The sequence below is a fragment of the Dama dama genome, chromosome 20 (genome assembly GCF_033118175.1).
Source record: "Dama dama isolate Ldn47 chromosome 20, ASM3311817v1, whole genome shotgun sequence".
Classification (NCBI taxonomy): Eukaryota; Metazoa; Chordata; class Mammalia; order Artiodactyla; family Cervidae; genus Dama; species Dama dama.
In genome coordinates this window covers 30,560,228-30,587,856 of record NC_083700.1, presented here as the reverse complement: position 1 = coordinate 30,587,856, position 27,629 = coordinate 30,560,228, and the positions used below count along the sequence as shown (strand labels likewise).

The 27,629-nt window shown below is 36.4% G+C and overlaps 1 protein-coding gene across 2 annotated transcripts in view; it reads left to right on the top strand.

Annotated features, from left to right (window-relative positions):
* Window positions 1–27,629, top strand: part of MAGI3 (membrane associated guanylate kinase, WW and PDZ domain containing 3) — a 244,578-nt gene that overhangs the window by 191,042 nt on the left and 25,907 nt on the right. For both annotated transcript variants that reach the window (XM_061121116.1, XM_061121115.1), the window contains exons 9-15: window positions 3,367–3,555; window positions 6,221–6,826; window positions 8,033–8,064; window positions 10,068–10,224; window positions 11,711–11,802; window positions 20,849–21,041; window positions 23,500–23,688. In XM_061121116.1, coding sequence (XP_060977099.1) covers window positions 3,367–3,555; window positions 6,221–6,826; window positions 8,033–8,064; window positions 10,068–10,224; window positions 11,711–11,802; window positions 20,849–21,041; window positions 23,500–23,688 — 1,458 coding nt within the window. The remainder of the gene's footprint in view (window positions 1–3,366; window positions 3,556–6,220; window positions 6,827–8,032; window positions 8,065–10,067; window positions 10,225–11,710; window positions 11,803–20,848; window positions 21,042–23,499; window positions 23,689–27,629) is intronic.

Sequence of the window (27,629 nt, the reverse complement as noted above, 5' to 3'; positions counted from 1 at the left end):
GACATTTATATGCTGAAATAATAAAAGTGAGTTTGAACTTTGAATTGTTGGGGCTTTGAAAATCAACAGAGACTATTTAATTTTTGTTACTGTAAAGATATGAATAATCTTAATAAAGCATCTGGCCATTTTGAGAATGTTGAGTTTTTTTTCTCTTGCTGCTTATATAGAAAGTGTGAAATTGTTGGGAGAAGGGATTGAATAACTTTGTTATGGGTGCAAGATTTTAATTTGTAAATTGGATTGTTTTATAGTGTTTAAGGCCAAGTCAACATTAGATCTTTGATTCATTATGAGCTTCTCACAAGTTAATTGCTTAGATTTAACATCAGTGACCATTCAGGATTCTTTATTAACTGATATGAACAAATACTGAGCAAATCCACTATATCGTTTGCCTACATCATTGATTCTCAACTGGGATAGTAGGGTATTAGTAATATCAGAATCATTTGAGGAGCATTTTTAAAATGCATAGGTCCTAAGATTTTGATGAGCCTAGCCATGTGTATTTTGTAAAAGATGTCCAGGAATTTCTTCCATCCTACTCATCCCTCCTCGTTGCCTCCCCCTTCTCTGTCGTTAATAAGATCTATATCATCATAATCTAGTAGATTCTTCACTTAGTTGCTGATGAAACAGTTTTTTCTTATAGCCCCTCTTCAAAAACATAGTCCCTTCCCTTTGGTTTTACATTTGACTGAGCAAATATTTTTAGATTAATAAATATTTTTGAGCACCTTCTATATGCCCAGTGCTTTCCTTGGTACCTGGTATTAAAAAATGATTAAGAGTAAGATAGGTCTTACCCTCAAAGTTTACAGTCTAAAATAGGAAACCAGTGGTTATAATATATGCTGACAGGTGCCATCCTATGTTAGTAGTTAAATGTACAGGGAGATGGAGCAAGTTTGAATCCCAGCTGTGTAACCTTGGATGAGTTTTTTAAATGTTTGTTTTCTCATCTATTAATACAAAATGTGAATAGTAGTAGCACCTACCTCTTATAAGGGGGTTCTGAGTATGCAAGTTAATGTGTGCAAAGTGCTTACAAATACATGTCTGGCACATGGTGGCCAAAACATGATAATTTTCATTGTTATTAATAGAGACATACAAGATTCAGTGGTAGTGTAAAAGAGGAAGTGCTCACCTTTGCTTTAAAGGAGGAAGTTGAGGGGCAGAGGGACTTTCAAATAGAGGACATATTTGAACTGGGTCTTCTAAGTGTCAGTAAAAGCTAAATCAGGCAGAAAAAAATTTTAGAGGAGCAAGAAGGCATACTGAGTAGAAGGAACAGGATATATAAAGTCATAACAGCATGAAACGGTGGTCCAGGGGTCAGAGAACAGATACGAATGACCAGAGCATAGTAGAAACAAGAGATGACGTTGCAAGGATAGGTAGCCATGAGAAGAAGCCTGAAATAGCTGACTTTTTTTTTTTTTTTAATGTCCAGTGCTTGTATTTATAAGAGATCAGTAAATCTGGGAAGAACATAACAAAGAAAGTAGGCCTACTCCTGCCCCAAACCTGCCTTTGTCAGTATTTCCAGGACAGCCCTGCTGCTTGCAGTAGCCGTGTGCACACTGCCGAAGTCATGCAACCATACAGAGCAGCCCGAGGCCTGCTCTTTTCTAAAACCCAGTAAGTGTTAATGCATGCCTAGAGGGGCAGCAGCAGATACACAGAGATAACTCTGGGCTTGATATTAGTGTGGTCTCAATATGAAACAAGTCAGCCTTGTGAATTTGAGTCATTAGGGAAATGAGCATCAAAACCACCGTGAGAGACCACTCTATGCCTACTAGGATGGCTATAACCAAAAAAAAGCAGACAGTGACAAGTGCTGGCAAGGGTGTGAAGCAGTCAGAACCCTCATACATTGATGGTGCAATGTAAAATGGGGCAGCCACTTTGGAAAAGTTTGGCAATCCTTCAGAAGATTAAATAGTTACAATATTAATATGTTCATGGTAACTGCTACATTTCCATTCCCAATATGTACCTAAAAGGAATGAACGTATTTGCCTACAGAAAATTTTGTACATGAGTGTTCACAGCAATATTACTCATAATATCCAAAAAGTATAAACAACCCAACAAATCAGTGAATAAATAAAATGTGATATATCTGTATAATGGAATATTATTTGGCAATAAAAAAGGAATAAAGTACATGCTACAACACAGATGAACCTGAAAAAATTATGCTAAGTGAAATAAACCATTCAAAAGACCACATATTATATAATTCCGTTTATATTAAATGTCCAGATTGGGCATGTCTATAGACAGAAAGTAGCTTAGTGATTGAGATTAGGATGTGAGGGCAGGTTGGGGAGAAATGAGAAGTGACTGCTAATGAGCACCAAGATTTCTTTGGTGTGTGTTTGGGGAGAGAGAAACTGTGCTAAAGTTAGATTGTGGTGATGGTTACCATGTCATTGACTTGTATAATTCTATCATATGTAGATTATGTCTCAATAAAGCTGTTAGAGATTTGTCAGAAAAATTTAAACCGTATTTTGAAAAGCTAACTTAAACAGTGCTTTTTAAGGTGTGAACCTGTACAGTTTGATCCCCACGGTTTTCATAAGTGCCCTAAGGGCAGCCGGGTGGAGCAAACTTTCTGGGAAAGAGAAGACAGGTATTACTTGCAAATGTGGATCACTTTTAGTGCTAGGATCATCTGAGGAAACCCCTAAAAATAGGCTTTTCAGTGGAACTGTGCTTTTTGTCTTCCTAAAGTTTCCACTAAACACAGGTAAAAGGGAAAGAAGCATGAAGCTATTTACTAGTAGTGCAGGGGCTCACTCCACTCATCAGATATAAGTTAAAGGCTGCAGAAAGCCTGAGTCATGGGTTATAAAAAGTTCTCAATGTATTCTCTTTTATAAGTTTGTGACAGTTGCCTTCATCTTCCTAGTATAGTGTTTTCTAAATAGAGCTCCAGTAGCTGCTTATTCAAATGAAATATACATCCAAATGAGTGTCCAAGGCTTTCAGGATTTTAATAATAAAGGTTATCCTTCAGGTGTGTCATTCTGACTTCTATCTAAAGGACTCTTTGCGATTAGAAAAAGTAAGTACAGAAAAGGCAATGAGATGGAGATGAAATAGATGTTTTTATACCTTTCAAATGACATAGAAGAGTCCTATAAAAGAGAAATGATTCATTAGCTAAGTTTTTTTTTTTCAGTGATTTAATATATGAATTTAAATTCCAACTGTTCTATAACATTGGATTCTCTCTTATTTTCTTTCTGTTATGGTTTGTTGTATTTGAACTATATAGACTATCTTGGGAATTAGCTCTGAGGAGTATATTCATTGTAATTATTCTTGTTTCTCATTTTTGTGCAGATACAGAAAAATCACACTTCACTCGAGATCCATCCCAGCTTAAAGGCATCCTTGTTCGAGCGTCATTGAAAAAAAGCACAATGGGATTTGGTTTTACCATTATTGGTGGGGATAGGCCTGATGAGTTCCTACAAGTGAAAAATGTGCTGAAAGATGGTCCTGCAGCTCAGGATGGGAAAATTGCACCAGGTAACAGGTTTTGCAGAAATACTTAAAGGGGGCCTTCCCTGGCGGTCCAGTGTTTAAGATTCCACTTCCACTGCCGGAGGCACGAGTTCTAAGATCTCACATGTGTCACAATGGCGTGGCAAAAATTTCTTTAAAAAAAGAAAAGTACTTAAAGAGTTGTGATCCTATAACAAAAATTATAGTGAAAATGTTTTATATGTATATATAACATATATACCAAATATATAATAGCTATATAAATATATATCATATATGTATTTTGTGTGTGTGTGTGTGTAGAGAGAGAGAGAAAGAAATTATACAACCAAGAGGTAAATTCCTGTATTAAAATAGTTTATCTTCTAAATTAAGTACATGGTAGTTTTGAGGGAGGGTCATTTTGTATATTTTGTATAGTTTGTATAGTTTGAGATAACCCTTTGGCTATACTAAGCTAAGGATTTATTAACCATCTCAGAAAACTGATTGTTTGATTTTCTGTGATTGTGTAGGGTACTTTTGAAGTTATTTAACATTTACCTGTAACCTTTTTAAACAGTGACTCATTGTGATGTTTGCAGTGATACTGAACCAGTTGGTATACCCCACATTTTTTCACCAGGTTGGCCCTTTTCCTTTGTTTTTTTCTTTCTTAGTGGCTATTAGAAAAGTTAAGCCACTATGTTAAGAATTATAGACAATAAAGCTAAAAAAAGAAAAAAGAATACAAAAAAGAAAAAAGGAGAAGAAAAAAATGGGAAAAAAAGAATTATAGACAATAATGTTATTATTTTTACAGAGCTGTATAAATTTGTCTTTTATGTAGTTTTCTCAACATCTTTATGTGAGCGACTGTTTACGGCTATAGGTTAGAGGAAGTTTAAGAGTAGTTACTGATTATGAGGAAGGTTTAAATACTTTTTTCCCAGAAGATTTTAATAATCCACTGAGGCTGCTTCTTACACTATTTGCTAGGCTTTTCTAATCCTCTGTTATTTCACATACTATGTGTAAATACATTCTCCATTTGAATGACTCAATTGTCATTACTTTTGATGGCAGGTATCAACTTATTTTCAATTAGGATATGGGATCTCTCATATTATGCTTCCCGAATTAGGTGATAGAAATTTAAACTAGAAAACTTAAAATAATTAAAAGTTAAAAAAAAAATAAAATAATTAAAAGTTATGTTTATAAAGAAAATTATTTTTCTAGTTTATTACTTTATAAAATCAACAAACTCTGCGATTAAAATTAAGGTTTTGTCCTAAGTCCTCAATTTTGACTTTTTAAATATTTTTGTCCATGAAACACATCTCAAAACTATTATATATGCTGTCAGGATTTTATGATACAGATTTAGATTTGTCTAACAGTGTTATTAATTTGTAAAGCAATATGATACTTCCATAAAAATTCAGAGAACTTTGACTAGGGGAGGAAAAGTCAAAGCTTTGTTTCTAATTAGTTTAATTTCTTTATCTTCTTGAATTTTGAAGTGAATTTCCACAGGCTAACATTTGTTTTTAAACAGCGTTCATGTTGATTTTTTAAAGCCTACATGCAATCAGAACAAATTGAAGCACCTTTATTTGGCAATAACCTTTTAAATAATCATATTCAAATAAAAGCAGCAAATGGATAAGACATCAGAGGACAAATTTTAAAAATCAAAACAGCATTTAAAAAAACACACAACTGATGAATGTCAAGTGGCAAAGATCCTACAACCAAAGTGGTCATAATGATGTAAAATCAAGAAAGTAAAACCGGCTTTTATAAGGATTAATTCAGCTGAATTTTCAGGATCTTAAATAATATGTTCTTTTACTTGTATTGAATTTTTTTGTTGCTTATTTCTCCTTTTGATAACTAAATTACACTAAATTGAAAGTCTCTCCAAAAAAGAAAGATGTGAAAAGAAAATACATTCATAAGTTATTATTCTAATCTTTAACCTTACATTGTTCAAACTAGAATGAATTTTTAAGCACATTGTAATCAATGGCTACTTAAAAACCATGAAATAAGCTGTATTTAAAGAATGTCTGTTTGGTCTGTCTGTATCAGTAGCCGGTGGAGTTGTGCACCCCTTGCCTATGTATCAACACCTGCTACAGTGTACCTCGCTTTGTGTGCCCGCTTAGGAGTCACTCAAAGGATATACTAACAAGGATAATATGGATTTTTTTTTAAGATTAATTTTTTTTTAAGATTCACTTGAGCTTGAGGTCATAACTGTTTGCCACTAAGCATACATTTATATGTTTTACCAGGTGGCTCAAGTGGTAAAGAATCCACCTGCCAATGCAGGAGACCTAGGTTCAGTCACTGGGTTGGAAAGACCCCCTGGAGTAGGAAATGGCAACCCATTCCAATATTCTTGCCTGGAGAATTCCATGGACAGAGAAGCCTGACAGGCAGTCCATGGGATCGCAAAGAGTCACACACACACACACACACACACACACACACACGTTTATATATTCTTTTTAGGGAGGAGTCACTGAAGGGAGAACGACGTGTCTGTGTTCAAAATCTATTTTTTCAGTAGTTAATGAACAGTAAGAGGTTTCCAGAATTCAAATCTAGATGCTAAATTTCAGTTATTTTTATCTCCCCCAACAAAAGATCGATTTATTTGATGGCTTTAACATTTTTCATGTGATTTATGTTTTACCAGGTGATGTTATTGTAGACATCAATGGCAACTGTGTCCTTGGTCACACACATGCAGATGTTGTCCAGATGTTTCAGTTGGTACCTGTCAATCAGTATGTAAACCTCACTCTTTGTCGTGGGTATCCACTTCCTGATGACAATGAAGATCCTGTTGTGGACATTGTTGCTGCTACTCCTGTCATCAATGGACAGTCATTAACTAAGGGAGAGACTTGCCTGAATACTCAGGATTTTAAGTCAGGAGCAGTGGTGCTGGACCAGAATGGAAAATCGGGACACAGCTTGATCAGTGATCGTTTTAATGGCGCATCAGATCTGAGTGAACAGAGAGCATCTATGGCATCGTCAGGCAGCTCCCAGCCAGAACTAGTGACTATCCCTCTGATCAAGGGCCCTAAAGGCTTTGGGTTTGCAATTGCTGACAGCCCAAGTGGACAGAAAGTGAAAATGATACTGGATAGTCAGTGGTGTCAAGGCCTGCAGAAAGGGGACATCATTAAGGAGATTTACCACCAAAATGTGCAGAGTTTAACACATCTCCAAGTGGTAGAGGTGCTAAAGCAGTTTCCAGTAGGTGCAGATGTACCATTACTTATCTTAAGAGGAGGTGAGTAAAAGCACAAGGAAAAGTCTTCATTGTTCATGCATTTATATCTGTGAATTGTCCTTCCTTCCAGGTCAGAATATCTCTTTCCCAGAAGACTTAGCTGGTAATTAGTGTGCATTTTCCTTAAGTTCTGTCTGACTGCTTCCATAAGCAGTATCTTTTGTAGCAGTTTTTTTTTTTTAGTTATTAGTGGTTTCATTTGTGTCCATTATAGATTTCTTTCCCTCAGTGTTTTTTTTTTAAATCTGATTTATAACTTTAATGATTAGACAGAGTCATAGCATTGTGCTACTTCAGATGAAATATATCCTCTTAATTTCATTTTCTCTATTGATGGCAATAATAGAAATGGACTCTTTCAAGCAGTGGTACTTCATCTGGCCCTCTGTAGTGTACCAGGGATGTTTTGAAAGAGCTAGCATCTCTGTGAATAAGTAAAAATGTTGGATGGTGTGTTAATCTGTTCTGTAAAAGCAGTCATGATAGCTTGTGCTCATAAAGCTTTTATCTTAAACTTTAATACCTGTCAGTAAATGTTAATTAAACCCCACAGTGCTCATGTGAGAGAAATATAATTTTATTTTCCAAGATCATCAACTGACTTGAACTACTTCCAGACATAAATGCAGTTCCAAGCACTAATCAAAAAGTTATATTTTAACGGACTTTCTTAAACCCATACCAATGAATGACCAGTATTTTAAAGAATAAAATTTAGCCCTTCACATGTATCTCACTGGCTGTTAGTTTTCATTTTTGAGGCCAGTGAACAATTTAACTTCAATTCTCATTTCTTTGAACTGTTTTTGTTTCTTCTCTGGGTGATAATGTGCTCAGAGTAAGTGCAGGTCTCTTTGTGGGGGCTGGAGAGTTATTCAGAGTTCCAACAGATGTAAGCATCTAGGGTTCTGTGTCAAACAGGCTGAATGTCAGTTTCCTTCCTAGTTGCTGGTTGATTCCACAATACAGGAAAGTAATGTTAATCTCTTTGAGTCTTGCTTTACTTTATCTATAAAATGGCAAACATGTATGCCTTAAGATTGTCATAAAAAATGAAATATGTATATAATGCCTGGCACGTAGAACATGTTGGACATAATTTACTAGCCTACTAAAAGTCAAAGCTAGTTTTATCATAAACATTAGCAATATTTGTAGTCTGGGAATCCTTCCTCTGTTTTTAAAATGTGGCTCATTTTTTTTAAGGTCCTCCTTCACCAACTAAAACTGCCAAATTGGTGAGTATGCAGTTGTCCTCAAATTCTTCTTTCCAACACACAGAGAGAGATGCCGCGTTTCACTTCATGAGGGCTGCTCGTGGGGTGGATGTTTACAGACCGGGAGGAGTCAGAAGACAGACTGCCCTGGGCTTGGAACAGAAACTCAGGGAAGTGTGCAAGTTAGAAAAAGCCATCTATAGAGGGAGTGTGCTCTGCTGGTTAAGTGTTTCTGTTGGAGAAATGTTAGAGACCTGTAGTAGTCTGATCCCTCTACATAGTAAAACGTGGACCCATTGAGGGGCCTACTGATGGGTCCTTTGGCTTTCTTTGTGTTTCAGAGGAGCAAGGGTAAGGAGTAGCTAAACATTTGGGCAGATGTCTTGCTGCAATGAGAAGATGTAATGGTTTCCCATAAGCGCATGGGGACTGGCATTACCCACATTTAGCTCACCTTCTGACGTTCAGGGCTGGAGCAGTTGTGGCCTCTCTGCTCAGTCTGCTTGTTATCAGACCAACAGGCTGTCAGACTTGGAACAGTTTTTTTTGTGGTGGTCTTCTGAATAACTGGCTAGCCTACTTTAGGACCTGTGTAAAGACTAAGACCCAAACAAAGGATGCACCAGATAATGGTATGAAAGAAACTGTGCTAGGTACACATGTAGCTACTTAAATATTTAAGTTTACAGTTATATGAATATAAAGACAATTAGGTATATAATCCTGTTAGCTCTAGTTTGCTTGATTTGGAATGTATCATCTTATAGTTAAAAGATGGTCTTCCATAACCATAAGCCATAGGCTGCTAAACAAAAGATCATCAGATACAAAATAGATTAATTCTCTATAGCCCACTGAAAACGATCCTCTGCAAATTTGCCATTTTATGGGTCAGAAGGAAAGAAACACTCTGCCTTTTTATAGACTGTACCACTTAGGTCCAGTGTGAACAGAAATTCTTTTTACATGTTCAGTTAAAATTATGCTGCATTTTTCTTCATTCCTCTGGGCCCTCTAGTAATTGTTAACTCCTATGCTACACTGTATTTCATAATGGATGCCAGTGCGGCCACGGGGACCCTAATGCTTTATAATTGACGAAAGTTTCTGATGACCTCTCACTGCTTCTGACTGAATCCTAGGACAAGGGGGAGAAAGAGGAAACGGCTACTCTTATCTCCTAGGCATCTGGCTGGGTCCTGGTCAGTGAAGGGTCCCTTCTGGCACAACACTTTATGGCCACTGTCCCCTCAGCCCTCCCTGACAAGCTGCTGCTCCTACATCGTAGTTACTTTAATTATTTTATCACAAATGTCTATAATCTCCCTCTCCTAACCATAATTCAGGATAACAAGCTGTTCTCTAAACTGTCATATTTATTTTCTGAAGCTATTTATTGGATTTCATTTTTAAATTTTATTAAAGAAGTCATTTTGCTGAGCTATTCTTCTAGACAAGTTCTATCTGAACGGGAACATATGAATATACCCCTTATCTGATTCCTAGGCATGGAGCATTCTCATGATATATTTGAATTGACCATGCAGGTTTTCACAGTGTCTAGAGTTAACACTTCGTATTTCATTTTCTTAGAAAGAATATTCCTTAAACATCTTTACTGGAAATTAATTTAGTGAGTGGGGAGGTGAGGGTATCAAGAATTAAATGGAGGTCCTCTCTGAGTCTTCCTCCTGCTCGGCTTAGAAGTGCTGTCTTGTATGTCTTCTCAGAGTCAGTTTGTGTCTTGGTGGTAGAGAAAAGGGCAAAATTCCTTAACATAGGACTACTTAAGGCCCTTTGATTGACATCATTATAAACGTGTTCTAATTTAAGTGAAATATGTTTTAATCAAATACACATGACTGTGAAAGTGAACTCTTCTTAAGACTGCAAATATGCTGTGGCTTTGACCCTGCTGCTTACGCAACTGTAATCAGTTGACATACTGGTTCAGACAACAGTTTTTTGCACTAATCAACCATCTGGCTTTTTGAGATACTAAGTAAGGCCCTTTTCCATTTCAGAAAACAGATAAAAAGGAAACTTCAGAAAGTTTGGAGGCCATAAATGAGCCTGTTCCCCAGCCTATGCCTTTTCCACCCAGCATTATCAGGTCAGGATCCCCAAAACTGGATCCTTCTGAGGTCTACCTGAAATCTAAGACTTTATATGAAGATAAACGTAAGTAGCTGTGGAATATTTCAGGGAAGCATGCAACAACATTAATTTGAATTTTCTTAAAAACTTTGTTTTTCCATCTCTAGAAACCAATATGTTGAAGTTATTCATTCCCATTTTAATGTAGCTCTGGGCTTCTTCCATTCATACTCAACATTCATTCATTTGTTTTCTTCAAAACCATGTTTTGAACTCGGATTTTGAAATATGCCTCTATCTACCCAACATCATAGTAGGTAATGGGAGTACAGAGGTAATAGGTTATAGACCCTGCATCCAAAGAGATAGTTAAACCTAAATGGAAAAGACAAAGAAATAGTCAAATACATATACAAATAAGCCCCTAACAGGCACAGTAATAGAAGGATACGCTGGATGAATTGGGATCCAAAGTAGAAAATGGTCGGTTTTATTGATGTGAGTAGTAGGAAGTATCATATACTGCTTCACATAGGAAGTTAAGCTGTAAGACAATGAGGTAGTTGCTTACGGACAGATGAAAGGGAAAGAAGGAATAGCATTTGCACACCGCATGGCCTTAATTGTGCAATTAGTTTCAGTTTAGCTGGGTGTGGTCGGCAGTGGATACCAGAGGGGAGGGCAGGAGCAGCTGGTGGAGAGCGGATTATGCCAGTCCGAGGAAGCTGGAGACAATGATATACCTGGTAAAGAGCCCCAGAATGGTCTTAACTATAGGGATGAAGTTATTGGGCTTGTGTTTTAGAAACATTTTCTTGGCAGGAATACAAAGGATGATGAATCAGAGGGTATGTAATCTGAGGAGGAAAGCAGAGAGTAAAGTAGACTCCTTAGAGGAGTCCAGTGGACAGATGATGAGAAGAGAGTGTGCATAAGGCAGAAATTCATTTTCATACTAATTTACCAACTGATGATAGTTTTTTTTCTGAAGCACAATTGTAGATTTAAGTGGTTTAACTTTTGAAATGTATTTATTTTTAGAAATAGATCTAAGCATCTTCCCTGGTGGCTCAGATGGTAAAGTGTCTGCCTAGAATGTGGGAGCCCCGGACTCGATCCCTGGGTTAGGAAGATCTCCTGGAGAAGGAAATGGCAACCCACTCCAGTATTCTTGCCAGGAAAATCCCATGGATGGAGGAGCCTGGTGAGCTACAGTCCATGGGGTCGCAAAGAGTCAGACATGACTGAGCTTGGAAAAGATGCACAACAAGTAGAAATATATATAATTGATTTCATACTTATTTAACCAGTCATAGTTTATCTTGATAGTCCCAGACCATATTTTGGAAGATAAAACATCGATTTGAAAGCATGAAGAATTAATGGCAGTATAATACTGAGTGTGTGGAAATGGGAATAAATATTCCTAAGCAATCTTGATTGAGTTTGAGTTAAAGCACAAAACAAGGACTTATGATTGAATTTTTCTATAGTGTTAAACTTTTTAAAATAAGTCAAAATATATATTGTGTATGTTTGTTTGTATTTATTATTTTCTGGTTTTCCTTAGCACCAAACACCAAAGATTTGGATGTGTTTCTTCGGAAACAGGAATCAGGGTTTGGCTTCAGAGTACTGGGAGGAGATGGACCTGACCAATCTGTAAGTTTAAATACGTTGTCGTTTGGCTATTCCTGTTAAAACTTTTAATAGCGATTTGGTAGAATATGGTGCTTTTGTTTTGCTTTCTACTTTGGTTTTTTAAAAGATTTTGTTTTCTCTAACAGTTTCATTTATATGAGGAAGAATTGCATTTCTAGTGGTGTCGTAACACCTCAGTTAACGTGATATGTGAAAGTGAAAAGTGTTGGTTGCGCAATTGTATCCGACTCTTTGTGACCCCATGGACTAACTGTAGCCCTTCAGGCTCCTCTGTCCATGGGATTTCCCAGGCAAGAATACTGGAGTGGGTTGCCATTTCCTCCTCCAGGGGATCTTCCTGACCCAGGGATTGAACCTGGGTCTCCTGCATTGAGGACAGATTCTTTACCATCTGAGTAGTTGAGGCTAAAACTGTAGGTAAAAGCTGAATAAGTCAGCCGTAAATTAGAGCATAATAACGGGTTATATTTGCAAGGCATTTAAATCTAGAAATTTATTTATATAGGATTCTCACTCATACTTAGAGAGCAAATATAGTGGGTTTATTTTTATTTTACCCTTAGTTTGACAAAGAAATAATGTGCTTCTTAGAGTTTAAGAACATATTTAAAGCTTTTTTGTATAATATGAGTGACTACATTATCATGTTTGGAAGTTAGGTGAATAATAATATTCTTTTAAAATTATAGGCTTCTTTCTATTCTGACTAGAACATTTGATTTATAGAGTATAAATGTGTTCTAATTAGTCATATTGGTTACAGTTAAAATAATTATCAGAGACAAATGAAGTTTAAGGTAGGTTGCCCTATGTAGGGCAAATATGAAGTACCTTGATTGTTTGTTTTCCTTTCTTTTGAATTGAGCTATGATTGATGTATAACATTATATTTGTTTCAGATGTGCAACGTAATGATTCAATGTTAGTATACACTGCAAAATGATCATGACAACAAGCTTAGTTACCATCCGTCATCATACAAAGTGACAGATTTTCTTCTGTGATAAGAACCTTTAAGAGTTATTCCCTTGGCAACTTTCAATTATGTACTACAGTATCATTGGCTATAGTCCACATGCTACAGCATTACATCCCCATGACTGACTTATTTTATAATCGGAAGTTTGTACCTACCTCCTCCCAATCCCCTTCCTACTGTCAACCACCATTCTGTTCTTTCTGAGTCTTGTTTTGTTTGTTTACTTTGTTTTTTAGATTCAGATATAAGTGAGATTATACAGCATTTGTCTTTATCTGTCTGACTGTTTGACTTAGCATAATGTCCTCAAGGCATTATGTTGCCTTGCAAAGATTTTTTCTTTCTAATGTAGTTTAATCTTTGTGATTAAAACTACATTGTGATTTTCCCAATTTTCTGCTTGTAATTAATTTCTAGTTTTATACCATTGTGGTTGGAAATGTGTGATATAATTTCAGTTTTCTTAAATTTATTGAGGCTTGATTTGTGGCTTAATGTGATCTGGCTGAGTAATATTCCACTGTATGTGTAAGTGGGTGTGTAGGTGTGTGTATGTATAAAGAATATGTGATATGTGTATTTCCTTGTTTATTTTCCCTAATTGCTATGGCTTAGACTTCCAGTACTCATTGAGTAAAAGTGGTGGAAGTGGGCATCCTTGCCTTGTTACTGATCTTAGAAGGAAAGCTTTCAGCATTTTACCTTTGACTATGATGTTAGCTGTGAGCTTGTCATGGTTGTTGGTTGTTGTTTAGTGTCTTAAGCCATGTCCAGCTCCTAGCAACCCTCTGGAATGTAGCCCACCAGGCTCCTCTGACTGTGGGATTTTCCAGGCAAGAGTATTGGAGTGGGTTGCCATTTCCTCCAGGGGATCTTCCTGACCCAGAGATTGAACCCACATCTCCTACATTGACAGGGAGATTCTTCAGTACAGAGCCACCTGGGAAGCCTGAGCTTGTCATATATGGCCTTTATTATGTTGGGGCATGTTTCCTCTACTCCTTTTGTTGAGAATTATTATAAATGGATGCGGAGTTTTGTTAAATACTTTTTCTGTATCTGTTGAGATGATCATATTTTTATTCTTCATTTTGTTAATTTGGTGTATCACGTTGATTTGTGGATGTTGAAATATTCTTGCATCCTGGAGTAAATTCCACTTGATCATGGTGTATGGGTCCTTTTGATGTATTTTTAAGTTTAATTTGCTAATGTTTTGTTGCAGAATTTTGCATCTGTATTCATCAGTGACACTGACCTATAATTTTCTCTTTTTGTGTTGTCCTCGTCAGTTTTGGTCTCAGGGTAATACTGCCCTAATAGGATGAGTTTGGAAGCGTTTCTTCCTCCTTAGTTTTCTGAAACAGTTTGAAAAGGATAGATATTAATCCTCTTTAAATGTTTGATAGAATTCACCAGTGAAGCCATCAGGTCCTGGACTTTCATGTGCTGGGATATTTTTAATTACTGATTCAACCTCCTTACTAGTAATTGGCCTGTTCAGATTTTCTACTTCTCATGATTTACTCTTGAAAGATTGCATGTTTCTAGGAATTTATTGATTTTTTTCTAGGTTGTCCAGTTTTTTGGCATATAATTGATCATAGTAGTTTCTTATGATTCTTTGTATTTCTGTGGTATCAAAGGTAACTTCTCTTTCATTTCTGATTTTATTTTTGAGCCCTCTTTTTTTCTGGTGAATCTTGCGAGGAGTTTGTCGGTTTTGTTTATTTTTACAAATAGCCTGCTCCCAGTTTCATTGATCCTTTCTATTGTCTTGTTAGTCTCTATCTCATTTATTTCTGCTCTGATCTTTGTTATTTTCTTCCTTCTACTAACTTTGGACTTCTTTCATTCTTTTTCTAGTTCCTTTAGATGTAAAGCTATTTGAGATTTTTCTTATTTTGAGGTAGACCTATATTACTATGAACTTCCCTCTTAGAACTACTTTTGCTTATCCCAGAGATTTTGCAAGTTATATATCCATTTTCATTTGTCTCAAGGTATTTTTTTTATTTTTCTCTTGATTTCTTCATTGATGCATTGGTTGTTCATTAAGTTGTAGTTTAATCTTCACATTTTGTAATTTTCCCAATTTTCTTCTTCTGATTTCTAGTTTTATATACTTGTAGTTGGAAAAGATGTTTTATATAATTTCAGTCTTCTTAAATTTATTGAGACTTGTTTTATGGCTTAACATGTGATCTATCCTAAAGAGTGTTACATGTGCACTTGAGAAGAATGTATAGAATATGCTACTTTGGATAGAATGTTGTGAATATATATAGAATGTTCTGAATGTATAATCATATATATATATATATATATATATATATATATATATATATATATATATTCATTCTAATATGTCATTTAAGACCCATGTGTCCTGATTGGTTTTGTGTATGCATGATCTATCCATTGATGTAAATAGCGTTATTAAAATTCCTTCCTATTATTGTATTGCTGTAAATTTCTCCCCTTAGGTCTGTTATATAGGTCCCCCTTAGGTCTTTGCTTTGTATATTTTAAGTGCTTCTGTGTTGGATGCATAAACATTTACAAATGTTATATCCTCTTGTTCAGTTGACTCCTTTATCATTATATAATGCCCTTTTTGTCTTTTACTACAGTTTTTGTTTTAAAGTCTATTTTGTCTGATGTAGGTATAGCTGCTTTAGCTTTCTTTTGGTTTCTGTTTGCATGGAACAGCTTTTTCCATGCCTCTACTTTCAGACTTTGTGGCTCCTTACATCTGAAGTTAGTCTCTTATAGGCAGCATATAGATGGGTCTTGTTTGTACATTTGGCCAGTCTGAGTATTTTCATTGGAGAATATAGTCTTTTACATTTAAAGTAATTCTTGACAGGTATGTACTTACTGTCATTTTGTTCTTTGTTCTCTGGCTGTTTTGTAGTTCTTCTCTGTTCTTCTCTTGCTTTCTTCCCTTGCAGTTTGATGGCTTTCTTTAATATTATACTTAGATTCTATTTTTATTATCTTTTGTGTATCTACAATAGGTTTTTGTTTGAGGTTACCTTGAGACTCGCATATAACAGTTTATATACGTATATCAGTCTAATCTAAGTTGATAGCAACTTAAGTTTGAACGCATTCTAAAGCTACATTTTTACTTCCTCCACCACATTTTATATTTCTGATATCACACTTCACACCTTTTTATTTTGTGTATCCCTTCACTGATTATTCTAACTAGAATAATATAACTATAGTTATTTTTACTACTTTTGTCTTTTAACCTTTTTATAGTAGTTTTGTAAATGATTATATTTATCTTGCCCATGAGATTTATACTTTCATATGTTTTCTTATTACTACTCAGTGCCTTTTCTTTTCAGCTAAAGAAGCCCCTTTCACGTTTCTCATAAGGCCAGTTTATTAGTGATGAACTTCTTTGATGTTTGCTTGTCTGGAAAACTCTCATCTCTTTCAGTTCTGAATGATAATTTTCCTGTGTAGAGTATTCTTGGTTGGACATATTTTTCCTTTCAGCACTTTGAATATGTCGTTCCACTCCTTTCTGGCCTGCAAAGTTCCTGCTGAAGAATCTGCTCATAGCCTTATAGGAGTTGCTGCTATATAACAAAGGCTTCCCTCGTGGCTCAGACAGTGAAGAATCTGCCTGCAATGCGAGAGACCTTGGTTTGATCCCTGGGTTGGGAAGATCCCCTGGAGGAGGGAATGGCAACCCACTTCAGTATTCTTGCCTGAAGAATCCCCATGGACAGAGGAGCCTGGTGGGCTACAGTCTATGGGGTCGCAAAGAGTCGGACATGACTGAGCAACTAAGAATAGCACACAGTATGCATTTAATGATATTATTTCTAATGTGCTGAAATTTTTGGCTTCCCTGATACCTCAATTGGTGACGAATCTGCCTGCAATGCAGGAGACCACAGTTTGATTGCTGATTCAGGAAGATCTGATAGAGAAGGCTACCTACTCCAGTATTCTGGCCTGTATAGTCCATGGGGTCACAAGAATCAGACTGGACTGAGCAAAACTTTTACTTTCTTTTGTAGGTAACAAGTTGTTTTTCTCCTGCTGTTTTTAAAATTCTCTCTTTAACTTTTGACATTTTAATTACAATGTGTCTCTGTGTGGATCTTTTTGGGAATTCTTTGGGCTTCCAAAATCTTCAATTCTGTCTCTTTTCCCAGGTTAAGGAAGTTTTCAGCCATTATTTCTTCAAGTTAAGTTTTCTGCTCCTTTCTCTCTCTTTTCTCCTTCTGGTACTCCTATAATATGAATGTTATTCTGCTTGAAGTCATTCCATAGGTATCTTGGGCTGTCTTTGCTTTTTTTCATTGTTTGTTTGTTTGTTTTTTTCTTTTTGCTGCTCTTATTGAGTCAGTTCCATCCATATTGTTTCAAGTGGCAAAAATTCATTCCTTATATGCCTGTGAAGTGTTATATTGTATGTATATGTATGCCATTTTTCAGTTTTTTGAGAAACCTCCATACTGTTTTTGACAGTGGCTGTACCAATTTACATTCTCACCAACAGTGTACAAGAGATCCCTTTCCTCCACATCCTTACCAACATTTGTTGTTTGTAGATTTTTTGATGATAACATTTCTGACAGGTATGAGGTTATACTTCGTTATGGTTTTGATTTCCCTGGTGATTAGCGATGTTAAGCAACATTTCATGTGACTGTTGGCCGTCTGCATGTTCCCTTTGGAAAAATGTCTATTCACATCTGCCCATTTTTTAATTGGGTCATTTGTTTTTTGGATATTAAGCTGTATGAGCTTTTATATATTTTGGGAATTAATCCCTTGTTGGACTCATCATTTGCAAAAATTTTCTCCCCATTCATAGGTTGTCTTTTCATTTTGTTTATGGTCTCCTTTTTTGTGCAGAAGCTTTTAAGTTAATTAATTTTTTTAGTTTTAATTTAATGCATTTCTCTTTATATCATTGTGATTTCTGAGACATATTTACCTATTTGGTCTTTCTTTTGTTATTTTAAAAAATCTTTTTATTAAAGTATAGTTGATTTTCAATGTTGTGTTGTTTTCAGGTGTGCAGCAAAGTGAATCAGTTTTATATTTGCACGCGCACACACACACACGTGCACACACACACACACACACACACAGAGGTATACTCTTTTTTAAATTCTTTCACCATACAGGTCATTACAGAGTGTTGAGTAGAGTTCCTTATAGTACTATGTATATGTCAATCCCAATCTCTCAATTTATCCTCCTCCCCTTTTCCCCAGTAACAATATGTTTATTTTCTATATCCGTGGTTCTATTTCTGTTTTGTGGGCTTCCCTGATGGCTCAGCAGTAAAAAATCTGCTTGCAATGCAGGAGGCGCAGGTTCAATTCTTGGGTCAGGAAGGTCCTCTGGAGGAGGGCATGGCAACCCACTCCAGCATTCTTGCCAGGAAAATCCCACAGACAGAGGAGCCTGGTGGGCTATGGTCTATGGGGTTTCAAAGAGTCAGATACAACTCAAAGGACTGAACACACATGCACACATTTCTGTCTTGTAAATAAGTTCATTTGTACTATTTTTTCCCATTCCACACATAAGCAATATCATATGGTATTAGTCCTTCTCTGTCTGACTTACTTCATTCAGTATAACAGTCTTTAGGTCCATTCATGTTGCTGCCAATGGCATCATTTCATTTTTTATGGCTGAGTAATATTCCAGTGTATATATTTACCACATCTGCTTTATACATTTGTCTGTTGACAGACATTTAGGTTGCTTCCATGTCCTGGCTGTTGTAAATGGTGATACAGTATTCATTGGGGTGCATGCATCTTTTTGAGTTGTGGTGTTTTTTTTTTTTTTCAGGTTTACACCCAGGAGTGGGATTGCTGGATCATATGAGAGCTCTGTTTTTAGTTTTTTAAGGAACTTCCATACTGTTCTCCATAGTGGCTGTACCAATTTGCATTCCCACCAACAGTGGGATGGGGGGATCCCTTTTCTCCACATCCTCTTGAGCATTTATTATTTGTAGATTTTTTGATAATGGCCATTTGGACCAGTGTGAGGTGATACCTCATTGTAGTTTTGATTTGCATTTCTATAATAATAAGTGATGTTGGCATCTTTTCATATGCCTCTTGGCCATCTGTATGTCTTCTTTGGAGAAATGTCTATTTAGATCTTCCACCCATTTTTTGATATTTTTTTTTAATTAAGCTGCATGAACTATTTATATATTTTGGAGATTAAACCCTTTTCAGTTGCTTTGTTTCCAAACATTTTCTCCCATTCTGAGAGTTGTCTTTATTTTGTTTATGGTTTCATTTGCCATGAAAAAGCTTTTATTTATGTCCCATTTATTTTTGCCTTGTCATTACTCTAGGAGACAGATCCAAAAAGATGTTGCTACAATTCATGTCAAAGAGTGTTCTGCCTATGTTTTCCTCTAAAAAGTTTTATAGTATCTGGTCCTACAATTAGGTCTTTAATCCATTTTGAATTTATTTTTGTATATGATGTTAGAGAATGTTCCAACTTTCATTCTTCTTATGTAACTATCCAGTTGTCCCGGCACCACTTGTTGAACAGACTGTCTTTTTTCCATTGTAAGTTCTTGCCTCCTGTGTTGTAGATTAATTGACTGTAAGTGTGTGGGTTTATTTCTATGCTCTTTATTCTGTTGCATTGATGTATATATTCATTTTTGTACCAATACCATATTGTTTTGATTACCATAGCTATGTATTATAGTCTGAAGTCAAGGAATGCAATTCCTCCAGCTCTCTTCTTCTTTCTCAAGATTGTTTTGGCTATTTGTGTTTTTTTCTGTTTCCATACAAATTTTACGTTTTTTTGTTCTAGTTCTGTGAAAAATCCGTTGACATTTTGATAGGGATTACATTGAATCTGTAGATTGCCTTGGGTAACATGGTCATTTTACCAATGTTAATTCTTCTAGCCCAATAGCATGATGTATCTTTCCATCTGATTGTGTAATCTTTAATTTCTTTCATTAGTGACTTATAGTTTTCCAAGTACAGGTCTTTTACCTTGTTAAGTAGGTTTATTTCTAGGTATTTTTATTCTTTTTGATGCAGTGGTAAACAGGATTATTTCCTTAATTAAGTGTATAGAAATATGACAGATTTCTGTAGATTTTTTTGTACCCTGCAACTTTAGCAAAGTCATTGATGAACTCTAGGAATTTTCTGGTGATGTCTTTAGGATTTTCCACATATAGTCACATCATCTGCAAACAGTGAGTTTTACTTCTTTCTTACCAATATGTCTTCCTTTTGTTTCTTTTTCTCATCTGATTGCTATAGCTAGGACTTCCAAAAGTATGTTGAATAAAAGTATTGAGAATGGGTATCCTTGTCTTGCTCCTGATCTTAGAGGAAATGTTTACACCTTATCTTCTCTTAAATGTCAGGTTATAACAGCTCTGGAACTAGTCCAAATACTTAGGATTACCAATTATAAGATTCTAATTGCCAGCAAAGAAAATGAGCAAGATCTGTTCACCTAATTGCAAGTGAATCTTAGGTCACTCTGTTTCCTTAAAATATATGCTGCTTTAGAATTTAGGAACAAGAAATATTTCTCTTTTCTATATACTAAACTTGAACTGATAGCTTTATGTAATGGGAGTATTGTAAGAATTATCCCAGTTGCTATGAACAGTATACAAAAAAAAAACTCTTTTGTGATGACATTCAATGGACTTTACTTTTAGTAGCTACTCCACAGAATTGCATTTTTTGAGTTTAATATTTTTGTTCTGTTGTAGTGATGGATGTGATAGTGGTACTTTCTAAGTTATTGAATTACTTTGTATTTTCTGTCTTCCTTGTGCCCAACCTAAAGAATCCAGAAGAGATTACATGGTGTGGATATTTGAAGCGCCATTTTGGAGACGGGTCAATTTCTAAGATTTTACCTTTCTAAACTATGACTGTTTTCAGGGTGAACTGCAAAAAGTTGTTGGTATGCATGGTTTTGAGTCAGAAAGTCCTTGACTTAGTAGTTAAGAATCTTAGTAAGTCTTAGTAGACTGTATAGAGCAACCCACACTTTATATCTTATCAGATATACATTGGAGCCATCATTCCTCTGGGCGCAGCTGAGAAAGATGGTCGGCTCCGTGCAGCTGATGAGCTGATGTGCATTGATGGAATTCCTGTTAAAGGGAAATCACACAAACAAGTCCTAGACCTAATGACAACCGCTGCTCGAAATGGCCACGTGTTATTAACTGTCAGAAGAAAGATCTTCTACGGTGGTATGTGAACCTGTTCTTGCTCTGATAAGTTAAAAAAGAAACAAAGAGACTTAGTCCAGTTTTTTTTTTTTTCAGGTTATCTTATTATGTTTAATAGTGTATGAGAGGCTGCGCTAGCCCTCTGCGATGACCCACACTGTGTCTGTGAAGTGTTTCTTTGACTAAATTCACTTCTTACCTAAAACAATGACAACAACAAAAATAGTGTATGAGATAACTTATTTGGTGTGATCCTTGCATGTGGAAGGCCATGTAAGGTTGAAAGGATTCATAAATACTGCTACTACTATCAAAAAAGAGAAATAAATTTTGGGTCTCTACATTAAGATTATATTAATATATCAATGAATTTTGCCAGTGTGATATTGTAATCAGGATATTAGGTTAAATCTGTTTTCTGAAGAACAAATACAAAGTTGTTTAGTCATACTAAGAGATCCCATTAATGGAATATCAAACAATTTTGGATCCTGATGAAATTCTAAATATTCAGAGGACAAAATGTTTCTACTTCAGAAGTTTTAGTATGACTTATTGAGTCTCAGACATGGATTCTTTTACTTACTCTTTACAACACTATGATGGTAAACACTGTCATTATTCTAGTTACTCACAGAAAGGTTGAGAAACACATAGCTGGTAGGTAGTAGGACCAGGATTGAAATAGATAATTTAATTACAAAGCCTGAGGTCTAAACCATTACACTAAGATATGATAATCTCCTGTATTTTTATGTTCAATTGCTTTGTGAATATTATGTAGAAATTTTAAATAGTGAATTCTTGTCACTTAAAAAATTTTTAAAGACAACCTGTAGCACCACAAGAATGTAAGCTTCATGAAGGGTGGAATTTTCATCCATTTAGTTCTATGCTGTGTACCCAGTACCTAGAAGAATGACCGCATGGCGCAGAGTGGGCATTCAAAAAATGTGTGACTTGATGAATATTCACGTTACTCTCTTAAAAATGAGGCCCTGTGTTTTTGATTGTAGCATCCAAAGTAAAAGCCCACCTCCTGTCATAAATATCAGGCATTCTGAGATGCATGTGGATTCTAATGCTATGTTGCTTCCATTTGGTTGTGCTGGTGTCAGAACATAACTACGTAGAGTAAACAATGGGATATTGTACAGATAGATATTAGCTCCCTCCTGGAAAGCATCATAAAGACGTTTCATAGTAGTTTGATATTATTGGAGACATTTTAGCTAATTCATTCTAACCATGCATTATATCAAAAAGAACCTTTTTTGTTGTTGTTAATTATTGGAAGTTGTTGACACTTTTGTTGAGGTTCAAAAACACATCCTCAGAATCCCATAGATTTTGATACAAAGAGACCTTATAAATGCATGTTCATCAATAACAGCATGTTGTGGTGGTGGTTTATGCTGTTTTGTATCAAATTATGGCACAAAATTTGCCCTTTTTTTTTAAAATCAGTTATGACTAACTTTTGTCATTCTTTCTCAAATTCTGATGTTATTCTTAAATAGAAGAAAAGGGTGTAGGTTAACTGCCCATTTGCTAGGAATTCCTTGTGACCTGATCTGTGTCTAGGAGAGTTTGCCATTTATGTGGACAGCTTGTTATATACCTGAGAACTGCTAATGGTTAACTCATCTTGTATTACCCATCAGAAAACTGCAGTTGTAAAACACATTGTAAAAGATAAATCTGTGTAGGTGGCAAACTGCTCTCAAGCTGTAATAGGAAGTATCTCTGTCCTGATGCAGTGACCTCCCAGACGTCATGAGTGTCAGTCACTGCACTAAATTATATATTTTTATTAAATGTTTATTTATTTAGCTGCACTGAGTCTTAGCTGTGGCATGTAGGATCTAGCCACCTGACCGGGGAGTGAACCCGGGTCCCCTGGGTTGGGAGTGTGGAGTCTTAACCTCTGGACCGCCAGGATTCAGTGTGTGTGTGGGGGAGGGTGCTCAGTTGTGTCCAGCTCTTTGTGACCCCATGGACTGTAGCCAGCCAGGCTCCTCTGTCCAGGAAATTTTCCAGGCAAGAATACTAGAGGACTGCCAGGGAAGTCCCACTAAATTATATTTAAAGCTGATTTTAAGAGGAAGTTTACTATGTTTTTATTCATTATCAACTTTTTAAAAAAATTGCTTGTCCAGGTTCAAAACCTTGATGGAATTAAAATCATTTCAAGAAGAATTTTTTTTTACCATCAAATTTCACAGAAGCTTTGAAAAACTTCCTTTAGAGTGAGATAACATTTTGTAGTTTTCCAACTACGTACTTAAAGAGCATTCTAGAAGTTCACTGGATGGGCTGCTGCCTACCTCTGCACTCAGATGATGTCCAGAGTCACTTGGGCAGAGGCACTGCTTTTCTTTATGTTAGAAACTCATTGTGAAGAGCTTAGCACAAAACACTTTAGTTATCAAAAGTTACGATGTTCCAGAAATATCAAAATTGGTCTTGTTTATTGCAGAGAAACAACCTGAGGATGACAGCTCTCAAGCCTTCCTTTCAACACAGAATGGATCTCCCCGCTTGAACCGAGCAGAGGCCCTGGCCAGGCCTGCTCCCCAGGAGCCCTATGATGTTGTCTTGCAACGAAAAGAAAATGAAGGATTTGGATTTGTCATTCTCACTTCCAAGAGCAAGCCACCTCCAGGAGGTAAGGGCCCCTGTGTCGTGGGGTCCCTCCCTCTAATTCCAGTTTTCTGAGTCACCCACTGGGGTTTATGAAACTAGCTAGGAATCATGTATAAATTGCCATTTTTTTAAAATGATGAATATTTTATTTATTTTCAAAATTAGATAGTTTGAATCACTCTTCCAGGCTTCAGGTTTATTTATTTATCTCAGAGTCTATAAAATAAATCTTGGTAGCTCAGTTTGCATCCAGCTTATATTGTGACAGTATTATCAGGGATGTGACCTAATTGATGTAGTGAAAGGACAGTGCTGAATTTTTTTTTTTAATTATGGGGGCATAGGGTTTGTTTTTTTTTTCCAAATTAGGAGAAATCATGTATACAGAAATAAGTGAAATGCTAGAAGCAGTTGAGAAGAAGCAAAATAGAAAAACCTTGACCCAGATGTGTCTTAAATAGTCCTTTCATGTTATTCAATCATAATTGCCTTATTGCAGCTATAAATTGACCTTAAATGATAAGAGGCACTCTTACCTTATATGCTTCATCAAAAGGTAAAAGTTCTGTCAAGACCTTGAAAAATTAATCCAAATATCCTGAACCTAGTTTAGTAGAATGTCATCTGAGAAGGATGAATATGTATATTATTTTAATATGTATATTAATTTCTTCAACAAAGGAGGAATCACATCTTCTATGTCCAGGGCTGTTATGAATCAGCAAATTAAATATTTGCTGTATCTTTATATTTCTAAGTAATAATCATCTTTAAATATAAAATACAAATGAATATAAGATGAGAACCAGCAAACTAATATTTATGTGTCATGCTTGTCTGGTAGCTTTATTTTTCCAAGTCAAGCGATAAAAATCTTTGACCACATGAAAATGCACTCTTAGCTTTGCCAGGGGATTTGATTTTATCTTGAGTAGCGAGATCCTTTTAGACTAAATGGTCACTAAAACCTTAGTGAAAAATGAAAACACTTTCAGGAAAGTGTTATGAGCCAAACCAATTTGCAAAAATCAAACTAAAATCAATGCAAGTGTGTAAAGGAAGAAGATTCTATGACATGGATGAATTATTACTATGGTATCAGGTCACTGCTCACTGATACTAGTTTCCATTTTCCAAAAGCCGTTGCTATGGTAATGCTTGGAACTGGAACTGTTACTGATGCTGTGAGGATGATTATGTGGCCTGTGTCAGAAAAATGAGAGAAAGCAGCTGTTAGGTGGATTTTATGTTATATCATTGGAAATCAGCATCTAGAAAAACAAATGACCATTTTAGATAATCATATTCTGATTCTAATACCATGCAATAATCCTGGGCATTCAGATTAACAAAAATAGTGAAAGATTATTACTCAGTGTGATAGATGCTAACCACTTTCCATATTGAGCATATTCCTCCTCTAGCACTACAAAAATTAGGAGAGCCTCGTGTTCATCATAAAACTAGGAGATACACAGGAATTCAGTAAAATATATTACTTAAATAGTTTAACCTATTTTTATATTTGAAATTTATGTTATACTTTAATACATTTTCTGTTTTAAATGTATCATCTTATTTGTGTAATTATATTTGTTTGTTTATATTTAAAATTAAAATCTTTTTATACTTCTTTGTTTAAATTTCTTTTTACGATCTTAATGGTTTTACATACCATAGATGCTGGGTCTGTGTATAACATAGTGTCATTAAGTGCTGGGCTTTGTAATCAGACAAACATGGCTTCTAGACCCGCTTATGTCTTTTAATAGCTGTCTGATCTTGGGCATGTTACTTACCCTCCAAGTGCTCCAGCTTCCCCTGTGAAATGATGTTAGCACTTCCTGTCTCATATGTTTGTGAGGATTAAGGGAGATAATGCATATGAAGCCCTTTGCCTGGACCTTCCATAAATGTTGGCTGCTGTTACTTGTAGTTTCTGCCATTGTCATTGCAACTGTCCCTGCCTATTGACCTTTTTTTTTCTCTAAAGAAACGTTAAAAAGTTTATCAATATTTGAGTAATGAGATGGGAACGAAAGCCCAATTAAAATGTAAGATTGAGGTAACAGCTAATGCGTGGCAGGAAATGAGTGTTTGCAGCTCATTAATTATCAGCCTGAATGGTAAATTAGGCTTAGGTTGTCAAATGAATTTTATATAAAGTACTTGAGATTTTCAGTCATGATGCAAAACCAGAATTCGTAATTTCGCTGACATGCTAGTTAATAATCTCACAAAATTCTCAGCCCTGCAAACATTCTTCTTGGAACTCTATTTATCTCATAGCTAGAAGGATCCTGGGGCAAGATTACATGAGGAGCTTTCCCTCACAGAGACCAAGCAGTTGCAGTATGCAGTTCACTGCATAACAGTGAAAGATTGGTTTTAAAAAAAGAGTTAGCACAGGTGAAAAGGGCAGAAACCTGTCTGTCAGAATAGATCCTTCTTTATGGATCTTGCCTTGGTACAGTTTGGTATTCTACTCCTTGTAGGTTGTTGGGTTTTTTTGTTTTTTTTTTTTTCTTCTGCTGAAATGTATTTTCTGCTGACGTTTGTCACAGGAAGAGTTCCCACTAGCATCTCTAATACCAGTTATAAAATTCTATACCATTGACTTCTTCAAAGGTCAGGGATCCAGGCCCAGCATCCTTGTTGTCTTGGACCAGTTTTTGTAGGGCTGCATGAGTGGAGTACTCAGCAAACACCTCTGTTGAAGATGGAAAGGACCTGACTAGTTTTGGTATGGCCAGCACTTCAGTGGTTTTGGCATTCCACTTTTCATACTTTTCAGTTCTGGTTGCAAAGGATTTCTTTTAAAAGGGGACATTTTCAGCTGTTTTTCTTTTCCTTTCTTTTCTTTTCCTGAAAAGTAATGTTTTAAGAGCACCAAAGTCATCTCAGCAGCTGGACAAGCCAGCCTGTGAGACAGATTTAGGCCAAAGATGCATGAAGGTGGAGAAATTGACTTCATGCAAATTCCCACAGACTTTGTATACCGACAGTAAGGCAGGACGTCAGACAGTTCCTTAGACATGGGTAGTCTAAGCGCTTGTGCATACCAAGTCGCTTCAGTCGTGTCCGACTCTTTACGACCCCATGGACTGTAGCCCACCAGACTTCTCTGTCCATGAGGTTCTCCAGGCAGGAGTACTGGAGTGGGTTGCCATTTCCTTCTCCAGGGGATCTTCCTGACCCAGAGGTTGAACCTGCATCTCTTATGTCTCCTGCACTGGCAGACGGGTTCTTTACCACTAGTGCCACCTGGGAAGTGCTCTAAGCAGTTACCTTGAAAACTTCACAGTCTATTCAAAGGATGTTCAGAAGTTATCTTTCTACTGGTCTGTTTATCTTTAACTGTTTTGGTGGTGCTACTATAAATCCCAAGACAGTAACAATCTTTTGTTATTATTATTGTTAGACAATAAACTACTTTCATCTCTCCTCACCTCTATGACTAACCCTTCAGGAAATTCTGTACCAAGATTTGCCAGTTTCCTTTTGACCACATTACTCACATGAGAAAGGAACAACTGAGGCCTCAGAGGTTTTCCTTGTTTGATGCTTTCGCCAAGTCTGAACAAACCCCTTTCAGTGTTCCAGGGAGTTGAATGGTTTTCTTCCCAGGGGATCTGGAGTGAACACTGTTTACAAGTCGGTCTCGTCTAAGAAGGAGAGTTACTGAGATACTGATCTAGAAGGTCGCCACCGGGCGCCTGTGTGACCCTCCACGCAGTTCTGAGGTGCCGCCGGTGGTCCTAGCTGGGCAGCGGCTCACGTCGCCTGGCACAGGGCCCAGCCCGCGCTGCTTCTGCTGTGCTCAGTCGCTTAGTTGTTCGAGACCCCACGGACGGCAGCCCCCCAGGCCCCTCTGTCCGTGGGGTTCTCCAGGCAAGAATACTGGAGTGGGTTGCCATGCCCGCCTCCAGGGCATCTTCCCAACCCAGGGATCAAACCCAATCC